General features: G+C 44.8%; 1 protein-coding gene across 2 annotated transcripts in view; it reads left to right on the forward strand.

The window, feature by feature from the left end:
• The first annotated feature begins 1,509 nt into the window (after positions 1–1,509).
• LOC115177310 (zinc finger protein 236) overlaps positions 1,510–14,802 on the forward strand; it is a 90,876-nt gene continuing 77,583 nt past the window's right edge. For both annotated transcript variants that reach the window (XM_029737961.1, XM_029737962.1), the window contains exons 1-5: positions 1,510–1,645; positions 4,965–5,098; positions 6,086–6,250; positions 6,822–7,000; positions 7,245–7,375. In XM_029737961.1, the coding sequence (XP_029593821.1) occupies positions 1,594–1,645; positions 4,965–5,098; positions 6,086–6,250; positions 6,822–7,000; positions 7,245–7,375 (661 nt within the window). In that variant the 5' untranslated portion in view covers positions 1,510–1,593. The remainder of the gene's footprint in view (positions 1,646–4,964; positions 5,099–6,085; positions 6,251–6,821; positions 7,001–7,244; positions 7,376–14,802) is intronic.

Raw genomic sequence — 14,802 nt, forward strand, 5'->3', positions numbered from 1 at the left:
AAACTATGTAGCCCACAATCCTATGAGGATAACATGTCCAATGCCATAATCATGGCACAGGAACAGGTAGGCCTAGACCACATTAGCCTACAGGAGGATAATACATCTTAAAACATGTATTAATGCTTCAATGTTGCTTTCCCCCCATCCTATAGTAGCCTATCCTTGCTTTTTCTTGCATGATTTTGAGCAGGAATTGTGCCTACTTTATAAAAGTCCTAATTATATGCTGTCATTGGACATGAAAAAAAATTACTTTATTATTTTTTCTCTCTTAAAAGTATACACCAGTTGTATTCAGCGCATGTGACAAATCCAATTTGATTTAGATTTGAATGGTGTCACGTGATCGATGACTTTCCCCTTTCCTTTTACAGTCTATTTCTTTTTTATTATTATAATTTTTTAAATAATGTAGAATAGTCTGTATACATACAAGAAGTACACAAATAGACAATGATAACAAATTACAGATTATACAAAGACCTTAAAAGAAACACACATATTGATTGTTTTTACAGCTTTCTTATTAGAAGAATGTTGAATGGTCTTAATGTACTGCTCGAATTCCTTATAGAAAACACAGAAGTGTTTTTTTTATTAGTGAATTTACATTTATGAATATTACATTTTGCCATTAGCACAATTAGATTGAGGTAAAATTGTGTTTCTTAATCTTTATTATAGTAAAGGAAACCGAGCAGCACATTCTCCCAAAACAAACAAAAGTCATCAAGAATATTAACAATTATAAAACTGTGAATGTCTTTCCATAATTGTTTTACATGTAGACAATGCCAAAATAAATGTGAAACTGTTTCTGGATGCTCAACACAAAAAGTACAATCAATGTTAATGTCTTTTTTGAGTTTCTTCAGGTAATGATTCGCAGGGTAATACTTATGGATCATTCTGAAAGAGACCTCTTTGACCTTGTTAACAAGCAAATATTTGTGTGGTAATAACCCAACTTTTTCCCAACAGATATTAGTGACCAATGTATTCCAGTAACTTGTGACATAAGGAATGGATACAATATCCCTTTGAAATTACGCAGGTATAGATCTGTTGTTCTGAGTGAGCAAGGAGAAACATATTTTCCCTATTGGAGAGTCAACAGGATCAAGCGAGGGTAGGTCAAGAAGGTGAGGTCTGGTTACACCTCTAAACAACATGAGAGTTCCAGATGGAATAGCATCAAAGACTATGGCGAACTCTGTAGGTGTAGCCAGGATATTGTAAGGAGATAAAAAAAAATGACTCATAATTGAGTAACAATCCTTCTGCATTAAAAAGTTGACTCACAAGCAGGATATGATTACTGAACCAGTTCTTAAAAAATAAAGAAAAAAATAGACTTTATTCCCTATTCTTATTAAGAATTTGATGACACTCCTCCTTGAGACAATGCATATCCATATACGCTAGATGTCTCCCTCCTCCATGCATCGGAACCTCACAACAAGTAGCCTAGCTAGACGTGCACTACTACCGCACTGAAGAGTTCATGTGTTCGCGAAGTGCTCGTCGTGAGGCAGTCGCCATTTTGAAACCCAAATCGTTCACAGTACACCCGCCCTGAAACCTGGAACTATGCCGCGGGGCCGGCCTCGCAAACTGAGGGATAAAACCAACGACGGAACAGGTAATCAGTCCCAAAATGTCACGAATAAAAAAAGGCAGCAACCATGCTGTTTACACAAGTTCGTAATGAATGGACAAGCTGCTGCGTAGCTGAGATAAACTCACTTGAATATAGTGTATATAGTCCCCGGATATAGTATTCCGGGTGTCCATTGCTTTGTACTGTAAAGTAGTGATTGAGGCGGAATGATATTAATAACATTTCGGTGGCTCTACTTATCCAGATTTAGTCTAATTTACACTTCAGTGAGGCAATAGTTCCCGTAGAGTCCTGTCAAATATAGACAATTTGGCTAAGTAACGTTAGTTCGATGTGTTTTTCTGACTCGTGTGTTAGCATGTTGGTGCTAGGCAGTTGGCTAACCTTTGTTTTTATTTTTTGTGTGCGAGAAGACCGCTAACTAGATGTCACTCGCTAGCCAAACCATCAAGAAAGTGGAGTGTTTCACCATCCAGTCTCCGTTCGCTGCAGCTCGATAGCAACATTAGCGAGTTATAACTACTACTGCTAACTAGCTAACTAGTTAACTAACATTAGTTTAGCTAGTTAGCAGCCAAGTCGAGTGATCAGAAGAGAATGGGTTTTATGCATGTGGCTAAGTTAAAGTTTGTTGCCATCCGATAGCTAACTAACGCGTTGCCAGCGAGATACGGCTGTAATACAAAAAAAAAAAAACGAAGACTATCCCTATGCCAGAATTAAGTCAATTGGTAGTTAGCTAGCTAGTGTCTTAAGAATAGTAACGTTAGTTAGACGAGCTAGCTATAGTATCAGATAATTCTTCCATGTTTAGTTTTATGACAGCCTACTAACTCGTCTAAGGAACTAGCTAGCGTACAGTATGTTCTACCAGCTAGGCCATCGGGTGTGTAATCATTACTCCTAGAAAACTAGCGTTTCTATTGGTCAGATTCAGGTAGGTCCATCCCTATTTGCTGAACCGGTCCAATAGAAACGCTAGTTCTCGTTCAAACGTTTGGCGTGATGATTACACCCCAGGAATATTCAGTGGGTTTGTTTAGTGTAGTGGTCACCAACCTTTTCAGAGTTAAAATGCAAGGCGAGATCTACCACTCAGATTTGTTTTGAACATGACTTAAAAAAGCAAGCCTATGCAACATTAACCTAATAAAAACAGTACTGTAGCAATGAGGTTTGTGCTCTAGCCTATAGGCCCAATACATTATCACTGCATTGCTTGAATTGCCCTGCCAATGCCTTCTTTGGACCATTAAAAAATATATATATGAGGTAAGCTATAGGATCACACTGGTAATAGTCAGTTGTATTACTTGTGAGGTACAGTTGAGTGAGCATACACTTAAGTAATTTGCTTTTTATTTTACTGGGCTGATGGTGCCTGCATCTGGTCAGTCTCAGTGGAGAGAGAGGGCAGAAGACTGAGGGTCTGCCTCTCAACTTCCCGCCACTCTCCCTTTCCACCTCTGACACTGACCAAAAAGTGACAGTCTTCCAGTTGATTGTGAAACTCGAGTCGCACTGCATTATTTCTGCGTCATGCACAAATTCATGTTACTCCTATGAACAGAGAAAGTGAAATATTCCTTGATATAGAAAAATAATTAAAGACCCAAGCTGCTAATAATAATGCAAGCCTATCGATACAATTTCCTACTCATTACAACTCAGTGCTGGTTGTAGCGCGAGTGGAAGTAGGAAGAACCCACGTTTTATGGCTTTTAAAAGTGTTGAACAAAAGTTGTTGACAGTGCGGAGTAAAAACAAGGACTCACTCGTAAAAACGGCAGCTCTTTGATGTATTCGTTGACAGTCTCTAGTAATGGCTTTAAAAGTTTTTGAAATCTCACAGTATTGACTTTTCTGTAGCTTACTTTTACACCTGCTATGTTACTGCGACACGGGAATCTTAGCCATCCGATTGGTCAGCATTGGGCCTATAGTGCACTTGATTTGCTCTCCGGGCACGCCAGGAAGGCAGAGTTCGTACCTTCAGACACATGGTTCAAAATCAATGTCGACAAAACAAAATATGTTAGACAAGGTGGGATATTTCTTTGGTCAATTGCGGTGGAAACCCTTTTATGCGCAAACATGTCACAGTAAACTTGGAGTCACGTGATGCTGTAGCCTACTACCACCACGACATATGACCATTACACGCAACATGCGCAATGGCTGTGGATATAATTACAGCTACCTATTTCAAAAACAACTTGTGTACCTCTAATTTTCTATCAATGAGCTGGGCACATGTAGTAGTTACAGAAAATATACAGGCCTATACATATATACAATATGACCAAGTGAAGTGCAATTATGAGATCGCAACAGTTGTCATAAAAAGTAGGCCCAATCCAGAAAGAACTAGTCCCCCTGATATTCAAATTCGGCCCCTGACATTTCATGTGGCCCCTGGTGTTCACTAATTTCATAGACGTAAAGAACAAATCATTTTGAGCATTGTGCACACTATTGAAACTGAACTCCCTATTTGCTCCTGGCCCTAATCCTTCAATGTTTGCAGATCTGTAAGGTCAGCCTGACCTGATCAGGTGTATCATTATGGTGGTAGCATCACCACTGCACTGCGTAGCCTACCTATCCAGACCCTTCAGATTTGCAAACATTGAAAGATTAGGCTAGTACCAAGGGGAAGGGGTTGGTAGTGATTTGGGACAGGCTCGTATCTGTTACCCCATGTAGGCCTGCCCATTACCTGATTTGGCTACCAGATAAAGGCTAGCATAATAGGCCAAAACATATTAGTGGATGCACTGTCTCTGGGTCTTAACCTTCTTTTTAGTTTAAATATGAAAATTACAATAAAATGTGATTTATTAGGGCTATTCCATTGCTTGGCTGCTTGTTATTTGGATTAGTTTAGTTCTACATATCTCCTTTCCACACATCAATCATACTAACCCAGGGTTTTCCCCAAATAATGTAAGAGGCGCTGTGACACCTTGTGGACTGGCTGCCACACTATTTAAATATATATTTTTAAACTGTGTTATCATATAAGGCCATTATTTTCTCTAGATTACATGAAATGGCAGTTGCAGATGTTCAAATGCGCGCCCCCCCCCGGGCCACCCGTTGCCAGACTTAGCAGCACAACCCTGTTAAAAAAATCCTGGGGAAAACCCTGCAAACCCTAAACCTAATATTTTACTGTCTTGAACCTAATATTTTACTGTCTTGAATCTGCTGGGAAATAGGCTGGTGGACCAAAGCATTAGGGAAATTGCAGATACCGTTTAAGTAACCTAATTATGAGCACCATGGTAATATGATGGTAATATAATGTCTTTGTCTCCCTCTCTCTTTTTGTCAACAGAGGGTATATCTGGAGCCAAGCAGGACTACAGCCATGGGGATTCCAAGGACAACAAGTGCACTGTCTGCTCTCAGAGCTTCACTACTGAGAGCCAGCTACAGAGGCACCAGCGCGACCATGAGGCTAACGACAAGGCAAGCACAGCGCAAAGGGCCAGACGAGGACAGACCTAGCCTGGGTGCCAGTCTCTTTCTGCTCTTTTGCCAACGCCTTATGGAATTGTCATGCCAATGTTTAGCTTGACAATGACAATGGAGTAAGCAAAGGCATAAACCCATCTGGGACCGGGCTAGTACAGACCTACCTTAATGATCTCATTTGATATGGATAGAAATGTACTTCATTCACATAACTCATTATGTATATGTATGAATGGTGTGCCGGATGTGAAAACACTAGATATATGTTACATCCATTGTTGATGAAGGTGAAGAACCCCAAAAAAGTACCAGCATATAGGCCTAGTCCTTTTATTGATGTTCCTGCCCGACACACGGATGAGTTGTCCTCAGACGACAGTTGTAGCTTGTCCACAGAGATACAGTGCGAGTAGATTTAAGTTTGTGTTTACTATTCATTATTCAGCAGTCAGAGTGGGAGAGCCTCTTTGCAGGCCAGTGAGCAAACAGACAGAGGGAACATCCTCTTAAGACAAATAGCCCAGTGTATGAGGGAAATGTAGTGCCACTAGAGAGCAAATGCAACTGACAAGAGTTATTGAAGAAATAAGTATATTAGAAAATATACCCTGGAAATAAGACCTTCAGCCAAGCAGACCAACTGACATTTGCCTGAAAATTATAACAAGAGAGAAAATATACTGTCCGGACTATTTGTTATTGTAGGACTCAGTTACTCAGTCACATTTTTAAAAACTTTTAAGTCATTTAGCAGACGGTCCTATCCAGAGTGACATACGGGATCAATAAGGGTTAAGTGCCTTGCAAAGGCACATTGCCAGATTTTTCACTTGCTCTGCTTGGTGATTCGAATCAGCGACCTTTCGGTTACTGGCCCAACACTCTTAACCACTAGGCTACCTGCAGCCCACACAGTCACTCACTTGCGTACACTCGCTCACTTACTCACTCACTGTCTTTTCTCTCTTTTTCCCCTTCCAGCCTCACCGGTGCGACCAGTGTGCCCAGACGTTTAACGTGGAGTTCAACCTCACGCTCCACAAGTCCACACACGCCACCTCCAACCCCACCTGCCCGGTGTGCCACAAGAAGTTCTCCCGCGTGGCCAGTCTCAAGTCCCATATCATGCTGCATGAGAAGGAGGAGGTCAGTCAATCAGTGAAATGGGGCGGCAGGTAGCCTAGTGGTTAGAGCGTTGGGCCAGTAACCGAAAGGTTGCTGGATCGAATCCCTTAGCTGACAAGGTAAATAATGCCCCCTGAACAAGACAGTTAACCCACTGTTCCCTGGTAGGCCGTCATTGTAAAGAAGAATTTGTTCTTAACTGACTTGCCTAGTTAAATAAAGGTTAATTAAAGAAATGTGATTGAACTCATTCAAACATGTAATTTAAAAAATGTGATTGTCTTCTATCTGCTGGGAAATATGGTTTATCGAAGGTTAAAATGTAATTTGTAGCTGGTGGCTACTACTTTTAATTAACTTATTAATTCAATTAATCAATAAATATCTGTGTACTTTTTCACATCAGGTCACAACCATCCTCATAATGATAATACATATAATTTATATAGGTGACAGCTTTCTAAAGCACATGCATGATCGACTCATGCATGTCTTCTGAATTGGGGTTCTTCTCCGTCCTCCTCCTCTTGTCTGTGACCTCATCTTCTCGTCTCTTTCTCCGCCTCTGTTCTTTCCCCCTCTCCTCCTCTAGAATCTGATCTGTACAGAGTGTGGCGACGAGTTCATTCTCCACAGTCAGCTCATGCTGCATCTGGAGGAGCACCGTAAAGAGCTGTCTGGGGCCAAGGTGTACACCTGCAAGACCTGCAGCAAGGAGTTCAAGATGGCGGGCCAGCTCAAGGAGCACACCAAGACCCACATCAAGATGAGGTTAGAGAGCGAGGGGACAGTAGCACAGAGGGTCTCAGGTTTATTGATACTGTTGTCCAAAGTGCTTGCTTAGCAACACATTACTAAGTGTACTGAGTGCTCTTATCTCCCTGCGTCTTTCTGTTTCCTATTTTTCGTTTGGAGGACCAGCAGTTAAATTGTGTTTCAAAAGAACAACCTGACCCAAAGACTGTTTCCACATTGCGTTGATTTCTGTTTCTCGGAACTTGTTTTTTTCCATCAGGCCACTCAGCTCGAATTCCAGAAACTACAAGAAGAATATTGATCGCAGTGGATTTACCAACAGCTGTCAGCACTGTGGCAAGACGTTTAAAAAGCCCAGCCAGCTCGTTCGACACACACGAATACACACAGGTAAGCAAAAGACAGCTGGGTCATGTTCATTATGGCACGCGTCAGAAAACATTGAAAAACATTTTGCAACTGAAAATGAGTCCCACCCTGTTTGTATGTTTTCTTCCATTTCTTGCCTAATGAACACGACCGAAGACTCAGATTTGGAGTTGTTTACTTCAGAAAGCGAATTAATTGGAGAGCATGAGATGAAATAATGGCCTCTTCAGCCCTAGAGGCCCAGTCAGTGTGCTGTATCACTGTTGGACACCAGGGGTCTCTACCATGATTGGGAATAATCATTGTCTCTCATCAACAAGGACTCCTTTTTCACTGTTGCACCTACTAAGGATTCTGTCACAGGAGGCTGCTGAAGGGAGGACGGCTCATAATAATGGCCGGAACGGAGTGAATGGAATGGCATCAAACACCTGTAAACCCTGTGTTTGATGTATTTTATAGCATTCCACTCCAGTTGTTATTACGAGCCCGTTCTCCCCAATTAAAGTGCCACCAACCTAGTTAATACACAGGAAGCAAAGGCCACATTTGCCCTGAGAAATACAACAGGGCCATACAGTTGACCCATACATGTTTCTACATTTTCCCCTTGTAAAATGTGTTGAAATAGATATGGCATAAAAAAAATTCTCCCAAAACATCCACTAAAATATAATAGTCATAAGCTACGTGCACAGGGGCATTGTTATTCTGAAACAGGAAAGGGCCTTCCCCAAACTGTTGCCACGAAGTTGGAAGTACAGAATCATCTAGACTGTCATTGTATGCTGTAACGTTGAGATTCCCCTTCACTGGAACTAATGGGCTTAGCCTGAACCATGAAAAACAACCCCAGACCATTATTCCTCCTCCACCAAACTTTACAGTTGGCACTATGCATTGGGGCAGGCAGCGTTCTCCTGGCATCCGCCAAACCCAGATTTGTCTGTCGGATTGCCAGATGGTGAAACGTGATTCATCACTCCAGAGAATGTGTTTCCACTGGTCCAGAGTCCAATGGCGGCGAGTTTTACACCACTCCAGCCGACACTTGGCGTTGCGCATGGTGACCTCAGGCTTGTGTGCGGCTGCTCCGCCATGGAAACCCATTTCATGAAGCTCCCCGACGGACAGTTCTTGTGCTGACGTTGCTTCCAGAGGCAGTTTGGAACCCGGTAGTGAGTGTCGGAACCGAGGTCGGATGATGAGTCTCCACTTCACAATAACAACACTTACAGTTGACCGGGGAAGCCCTAGCAGAAGAAAAATTTGACAAACTGACTTGTTGGAAAGGTGGCATCCTATGACAGTGATACGTTGAAAGTCACTGAGCTCTTCAGTAAGGACATGCTTATACAAATGTCTTTGGAGATTTCATGGCTGTGTACTCGATTTTATACATCTGTCATCAACTGGTGTGGCTGAAATAGCTAAATCCGCTCATTTGAAGGGGTGTCCACATACTTTTGTATATATTCAGTAGTGTTGCTTGCCAGTGGTGTGGAAAGTGACCCTGTTTAAACCCACAGCGTCATACACAGCTACTGACAGCTGTGTTGACACGCACACACACACACACACACACACACACACACACACGTATGATGCTAAGAAGGCGCCGACAGAGATGGTCGCCTCGCTTCAAGTCTTTAGGAAACTATGCAGTATTTAGCTTTTTTAATGTATTATTTCTTACATTGTTAGCCCAGAAAATCTTAAGTGTTATTACATACAGCCGGGAAGAACTATTGTGTATATAAGAGCGACATCAACTTACCAACATTACAACCAGCAATACGACTTTCCCGAAGCGGATCCTTAGTTCGGCCCACCACCCAGGACAATGGATCTAATCCCAGAAGCCGTCCCAAAACAAAGTCGCCGCTGAAGAGGCAGACGGAGGGGCCTCCTGGACAGGCTCGGTAGGCGTGCACACCGCCCTTTCGAGTATACTACTCGCCAATGTCCATTCTCTTGACAACAAGGCAGACGAAATTTAAGCAAGGGTTGCCTTCTAGACAGACATCAGAGATTGTAACATTCTCTGTTTCACGGAAACATGGCTCTCTCGGGATACGTTGTCGGAGTCGGATCAGCCACCGGACTTCTTCATGCGTCGGGCAGACAGCGATAAACACCTCTCTGGGAAGAAGATGGGCGAGGGTGTATGCTTCATGATTAACGACTCATGGTGTAATCGTAACAACATATAGGAACTCAAGTCCTTCTGCTCACTCGACCTAGAATTCCTTACAATCAAATGCCGGCCATATTATCTCCCAAGAGAATTCTCGTCAGTTATCGTCACAGCTGTGTATATACCCCCTCAAGCAGACACCACGACAGCCCTCAAGGAACTTCACTGGACTCTATGTAAACTGGAAACGGTATATCCTGAGGCTGCATTTATTGTAGCTGGGGATTTTAACAAAGCAAATTTGAGAACAAGGCTACCTAAATTATATTCAGCATATTGACTATAACCATTCTGTGACTATAATCATTCAACGCTGGTCTGACCAATTGGAATCCACGCTTCAAGATTGTTTATGAGTTTATAAGGAAGTGCATTGGAGATGTTGTACCCCCTGTGACTATTAAAACCTACCCTAAACAGAAACTGTGGATGGATGGCGGCATTCGCGCAAAACTGAAATCACAAACCACCGCATTTAACCATGGAAAGAGGACTGGGAATATGGCCGAATATATAAACAGTGTAGTTATTCCCTCCGCAAGGCAATCAAACAAGCGAAATGTCAGTATAGGGACAAAGTGGAGTAGCAGTTCAACGGCACTTCCAGACAAACACCTTCTTTGCCCGCTTTGAGGATAATACAGCGCCACCGTCGCGGCCCACTAACAAGGACCGCGCCCCCGCCTCTCCTTTTCTGTGGCCGACGTAAGACATTTTAAACGTGTTAACCCTCACAGAGCTGCTGGCCCAGACGGCATCCCTAGCCGTGTCCTCAGAGCATGCGCAGACCAGCTGGCTGGTGCGTTTATGGACATATTCAATCGCTCCCTATCTCAGTCTGCTGTCCCCGCATGCTTCAAGATGGCCACCATTGTTCCTGTACCCAAGAAGGCAAAGGTAACTGAACTAAATTGACTTCTGCCCCATAGCACTGACTTCTGTCATAAAGAAGTGCTTAGAGAGGCTAGTCAAGGATCATATCACCTCCACCTTACCTGCCACCTTAGACCCACTTCAATTAGCATACTGCCCCAACAGGTCCACATATTGATGCAATTGCCTGCACACTGCCCTATCCCATCTGGGCAAGAGGAATACCTACGTAAGAATGCTGTACATTGACTACAGCTCAGCATTCAACACCATAGCACCCTCCAAGCTCATCATTAAGCTGGAGGCCCTGAGTCTTAACCCCGCTTTGTGCAATTGGGTCCTGGACTTTCTGACGGGCCGCCCCCAGGTGGTGAAGGTAGGAAACAACATCTCCACTTCGCTGACCCTCAACACTCCCCACCCCACAAGGGTGCGTGCTCAGCCCCCTCCTGTACTCCCTGTTCACCCATGACTGTGTGGACATGCATGCCTCCAACTCAATCATCAAGTTTGCAGATGACACGACAGTAGTGGGCTTGATTACCAACAACGATGAGACAGCCTGCAGGGAGGAGGTGAGGGCACTCGGAGTGTGGTGTCAGGAAAACAACCTCTCACTCAACGTCAACAAAACAAAGATGATTGTGGACTTCTGAGATGATTGTGGACTTCAGGAAACAGCAGAGGGAGCACCCCCTATCCACATCAACGGGACAGCACTGGAGAAGGTAGAAAGTTTTAAGTTCCTCGGCGTACACATCACAGACATACTGAAATGGTGCACACAGACAGTGTGGTGAAGAAGGCGCAACAGCGCCTCTTCAACCTCAGGAGGCTGAAGAAATGTGGCTTGTCACCTAAAACCCTCACAAACATTTACAGATGCACAATTGAGAGCATCCTGTCGGACTGCATCACAGCCTGGTACGGCAGCTGCACCGCCCACAACCGTAAGGCTCTCCAGAGGGTGGTGCGGTCCGCAACAGCGCCTCTTAAACCTCAGGAGGCTGAAGAAATTTGGCTTGTCACCTAAAACCCTTACAAAGTTTTACAGATGCACAATCATGAAATGAAATCAAATGTATTTATATAGCCCTTCTTACATCAGCTGATATATCAAAGTGCTGTACAGAAACCCAGCCTAAAACCCCAAACAGCAAGCAATGCAGGTGTAGAAGCACAATGGCTAGGAAAAACTCCCTAGAAAGGCCAAAACCTAGGAAGAAACCTAGAGGACCCAGGCTATGAGGGGTGGCCAGTCCTCTTCTGGCTGTGCCGGGTGGAGATTATAACAGAACATGGCCAAGATGTTCAAATGTTCATAAATGACCAGCATGGTCAAATAATAATAATCACAGTAGTTGTCGAGGGTGCAACAAGTCAGCACCTCAGGAGTAAATGTCAGTTGGCTTTTCATAGCCAATCATTGAGAGTATCTCTACCGCTCCTGCTGTCTCTAGAGAGTTGAAAACGGCAGGTCTGGGACAGGTAGCACGTCCGGTGAACAGGTCAGGGTTCCATAGCCGCAGGCAGAACAGTTGAAACTGGAGCAGCAGCACGGCCAGGTGGACTGGGAACAGCAAGGACTCATCATGCCAGGTAGTCCAGAGGCATGGTCCTAGGGCTCAGGTCCTCTGAGAGAGAAAGAGAGAATTAGAGAGAGCATACTTAAGTTCACACAGGACACCGGATAAGACAGGAGAAATACTCCAGGTATAACAGACTGACCCTAGCCCCCCCGACACATAAACTACTGCAGCATAAATACTGGAGGCTGAGACAGGAGGGGACAGGAGACACTGTGGCCCCATCTGATGATACCCCCAAACAGGCAGGATATAACCCCACCCATTTTGCCAAAGCACAGCCCCCACACCACTAGAGGGATATCTTCAACCACCGACTTACCATCCTGAGACAAGGCTATAGCCCACTGAGTATAGCCCACTAAGATCTCCGCCACGGCACAACCCAAGTGGGGGGCGCCAACCCAGACACGAAGACCTCGTCAGTGACTCAACCCACTCAAGTGACACACCCTTCCTAGGGACGGCATGGAAGCGCACCAGTAAGCCAGTGACTCAGCCCCTGTAATAGGGTTAGAGGCAGAGAATCCCAGTGGAGAGAGGGGAACCGGCCAGGCAGAGACAGCAAGGGGCGGTTCGTTGCTCCAAAGCCTTTCCGTTCACCTTCACACTCCTGGGCCAGACTACACTCAATCATATGACCTACTGAAGAGATGAGTCTTCAGTAAAGACTTAAAAGGTTGAGACCGAGTCTGCGTCTCTCACATGGGTAGGCAGACCATTCCATAAAAATGGAGCTCTATAGGAGGAAAATGGAGCTCTACAATCGATCATCCTGTCAGGCTGTATCACTGCCTGGTATGGCAACTGCACCGCCCTCAACCGCAAGGCTCTCCAGAGGGTGGTACGGTCTGCACAGCGCATCACCGGGGGTAAACTACCTGCCCTCCAAGACCCCCGATGTCACAGGAAGGCCAAAAAGATCATCAAGGACCACAACCACCCGAGCCACTGCCTGTTCACCCCAGAACAGGTGCATCAAAGCTGAGACTGAGATGAATAACAGCTTCTATCTTAAGGCCATCAGACTGCTAAACAGCAATCACTAACTCAGAGAGGCTGCTGCCGCAGACTCATATCGCTGGCCACTTTAATAAATGGTTCACTAGTCACTTTAAACAATACCACTTTAATAATGTTAACACATCTTACATTACTCATCTCATATGTATCTACTGTACCTTATACCGTCTATTGTACCATGCCTATGCCGCTCATCCATATATTTATATGTACATATCCTTATTCCTCCCTTTAGATTTGTGTGTATTAGGTAGTTGTTGGGGAATTGTTATATTTGATTTGAAATAAACGTAACATTTTCAAAAGTTGCCATTCCTCCTAATACACCTACTGAAATACTTTCGGACATATCACCTGAGATAAGTGCCCATGAAGCGCAGACTCCCAGCCCAGACCCCTCTGAGTTCATTCAGAGTTTCAGCTATCCTTCCTCACAGAGCCCCTCCGTGCCACCTCATCTCAATGTTAATTTGTGGGCTGGATGGATGACTAATGCTGTGCTAGAGATGGTTGGTCTGTGCTCTGAATCTCAAACAGCACATTAAGGGGATGTGCTGAAGGGGAGCTATGGTGCTTCAAACACAGCCTGCAGGCTCCAGTTAGCTAACTGAAACTAAAGCCGGTATCCTCAGCTAAGTATCCACCTCTGCTCTGATTCTACATCCTCATTGTCTAAAGCAAGGCAGGTTAGTCCCTGTGGGCTTCTCAGCTTAGCTAAACTCAGATCTCCCTGAGCAGTCGGGCTTCAAGACGGGTTACTCAACCAAGACTGCTCTTCTCTGTGTCACGGAGACTCTCCGCACTGCCAAAGCTGACTCTCTCCTCTGTTTTCATCCTCCTAGATCTATCTGCTGCCTTTGACACCATGAACTATCAGATCCTCCTCTCCACCCTCTCAGGGCTGGGCGTCTCATGCTCTGCACACTCTTGGTTTACATCGTACCTTGCAGGCCGCTCTTACCAGGTGACGTGGAGAGGATCTGTGGCTGCACCACATACTCTCATTACTGGTGTCCCCCAGGGCTCGGTTCTAGGCCCTCTCCTCTTCTCTCTGTACTCCAAGTCACTCGGCTCTGTCATATCCTCACATTGTCTCCCCTATCATTGCTTTGCGAATGACACTCAACTACTTTTCTCCTTCACCACTTCTGATACCCAGTTAGCGACACAAATCTCTGCGTGCCTGGCAGATATCTCAACTTGGATGACGGAACTGCTCTTCACACAGGAAGCGACGAAGGTCCTAATCCAGGCACTTTCCTCTCCCGTCTGGACTACTTCAACTTGCTGTTGGCTGGCCTCCACTTGTGCCATCAAATCCCTGCAACCTATCCAGAACGCTACAGCCCGCCTAGTTTTCAACCTTCCAAAGTTCTCTCATGTCACCCCGCTCCTCTGCACACTCCACTGGCTTCCAGTCGAAGCTCGCATCCACTACAAGACCATGGTGCTTACCTAAGGAACAGCAAAAGGAACTGCCCCCCCCCACACACACACACACACACACCTTCAGGCTATGCTCATGCCCTACACCCCAACCCGAGCACTCCGTTCTGCCACCTCAGGTGTCTTGGCCCTCCCACGCCTATGGGAGGGCAGCTCCCACTCAATCCAGTCCAAGCTGTTCTCTGTCCTGGCACCCCAATGGTGGAACCAGCTTCCCCCTGAAGCTAGGACAGCAGAGTCCCTGCCCATCTTCCCGAAAACATCTGAAACCCTACCTCGTCAAACAGTATCTTAAATAATCCTCATCTCGGGACTTAAATGTA

Source organism: Salmo trutta, chromosome 37 (assembly GCF_901001165.1).
Source record: "Salmo trutta chromosome 37, fSalTru1.1, whole genome shotgun sequence".
Lineage (NCBI taxonomy): Eukaryota > Metazoa > Chordata > Actinopteri > Salmoniformes > Salmonidae > Salmo > Salmo trutta.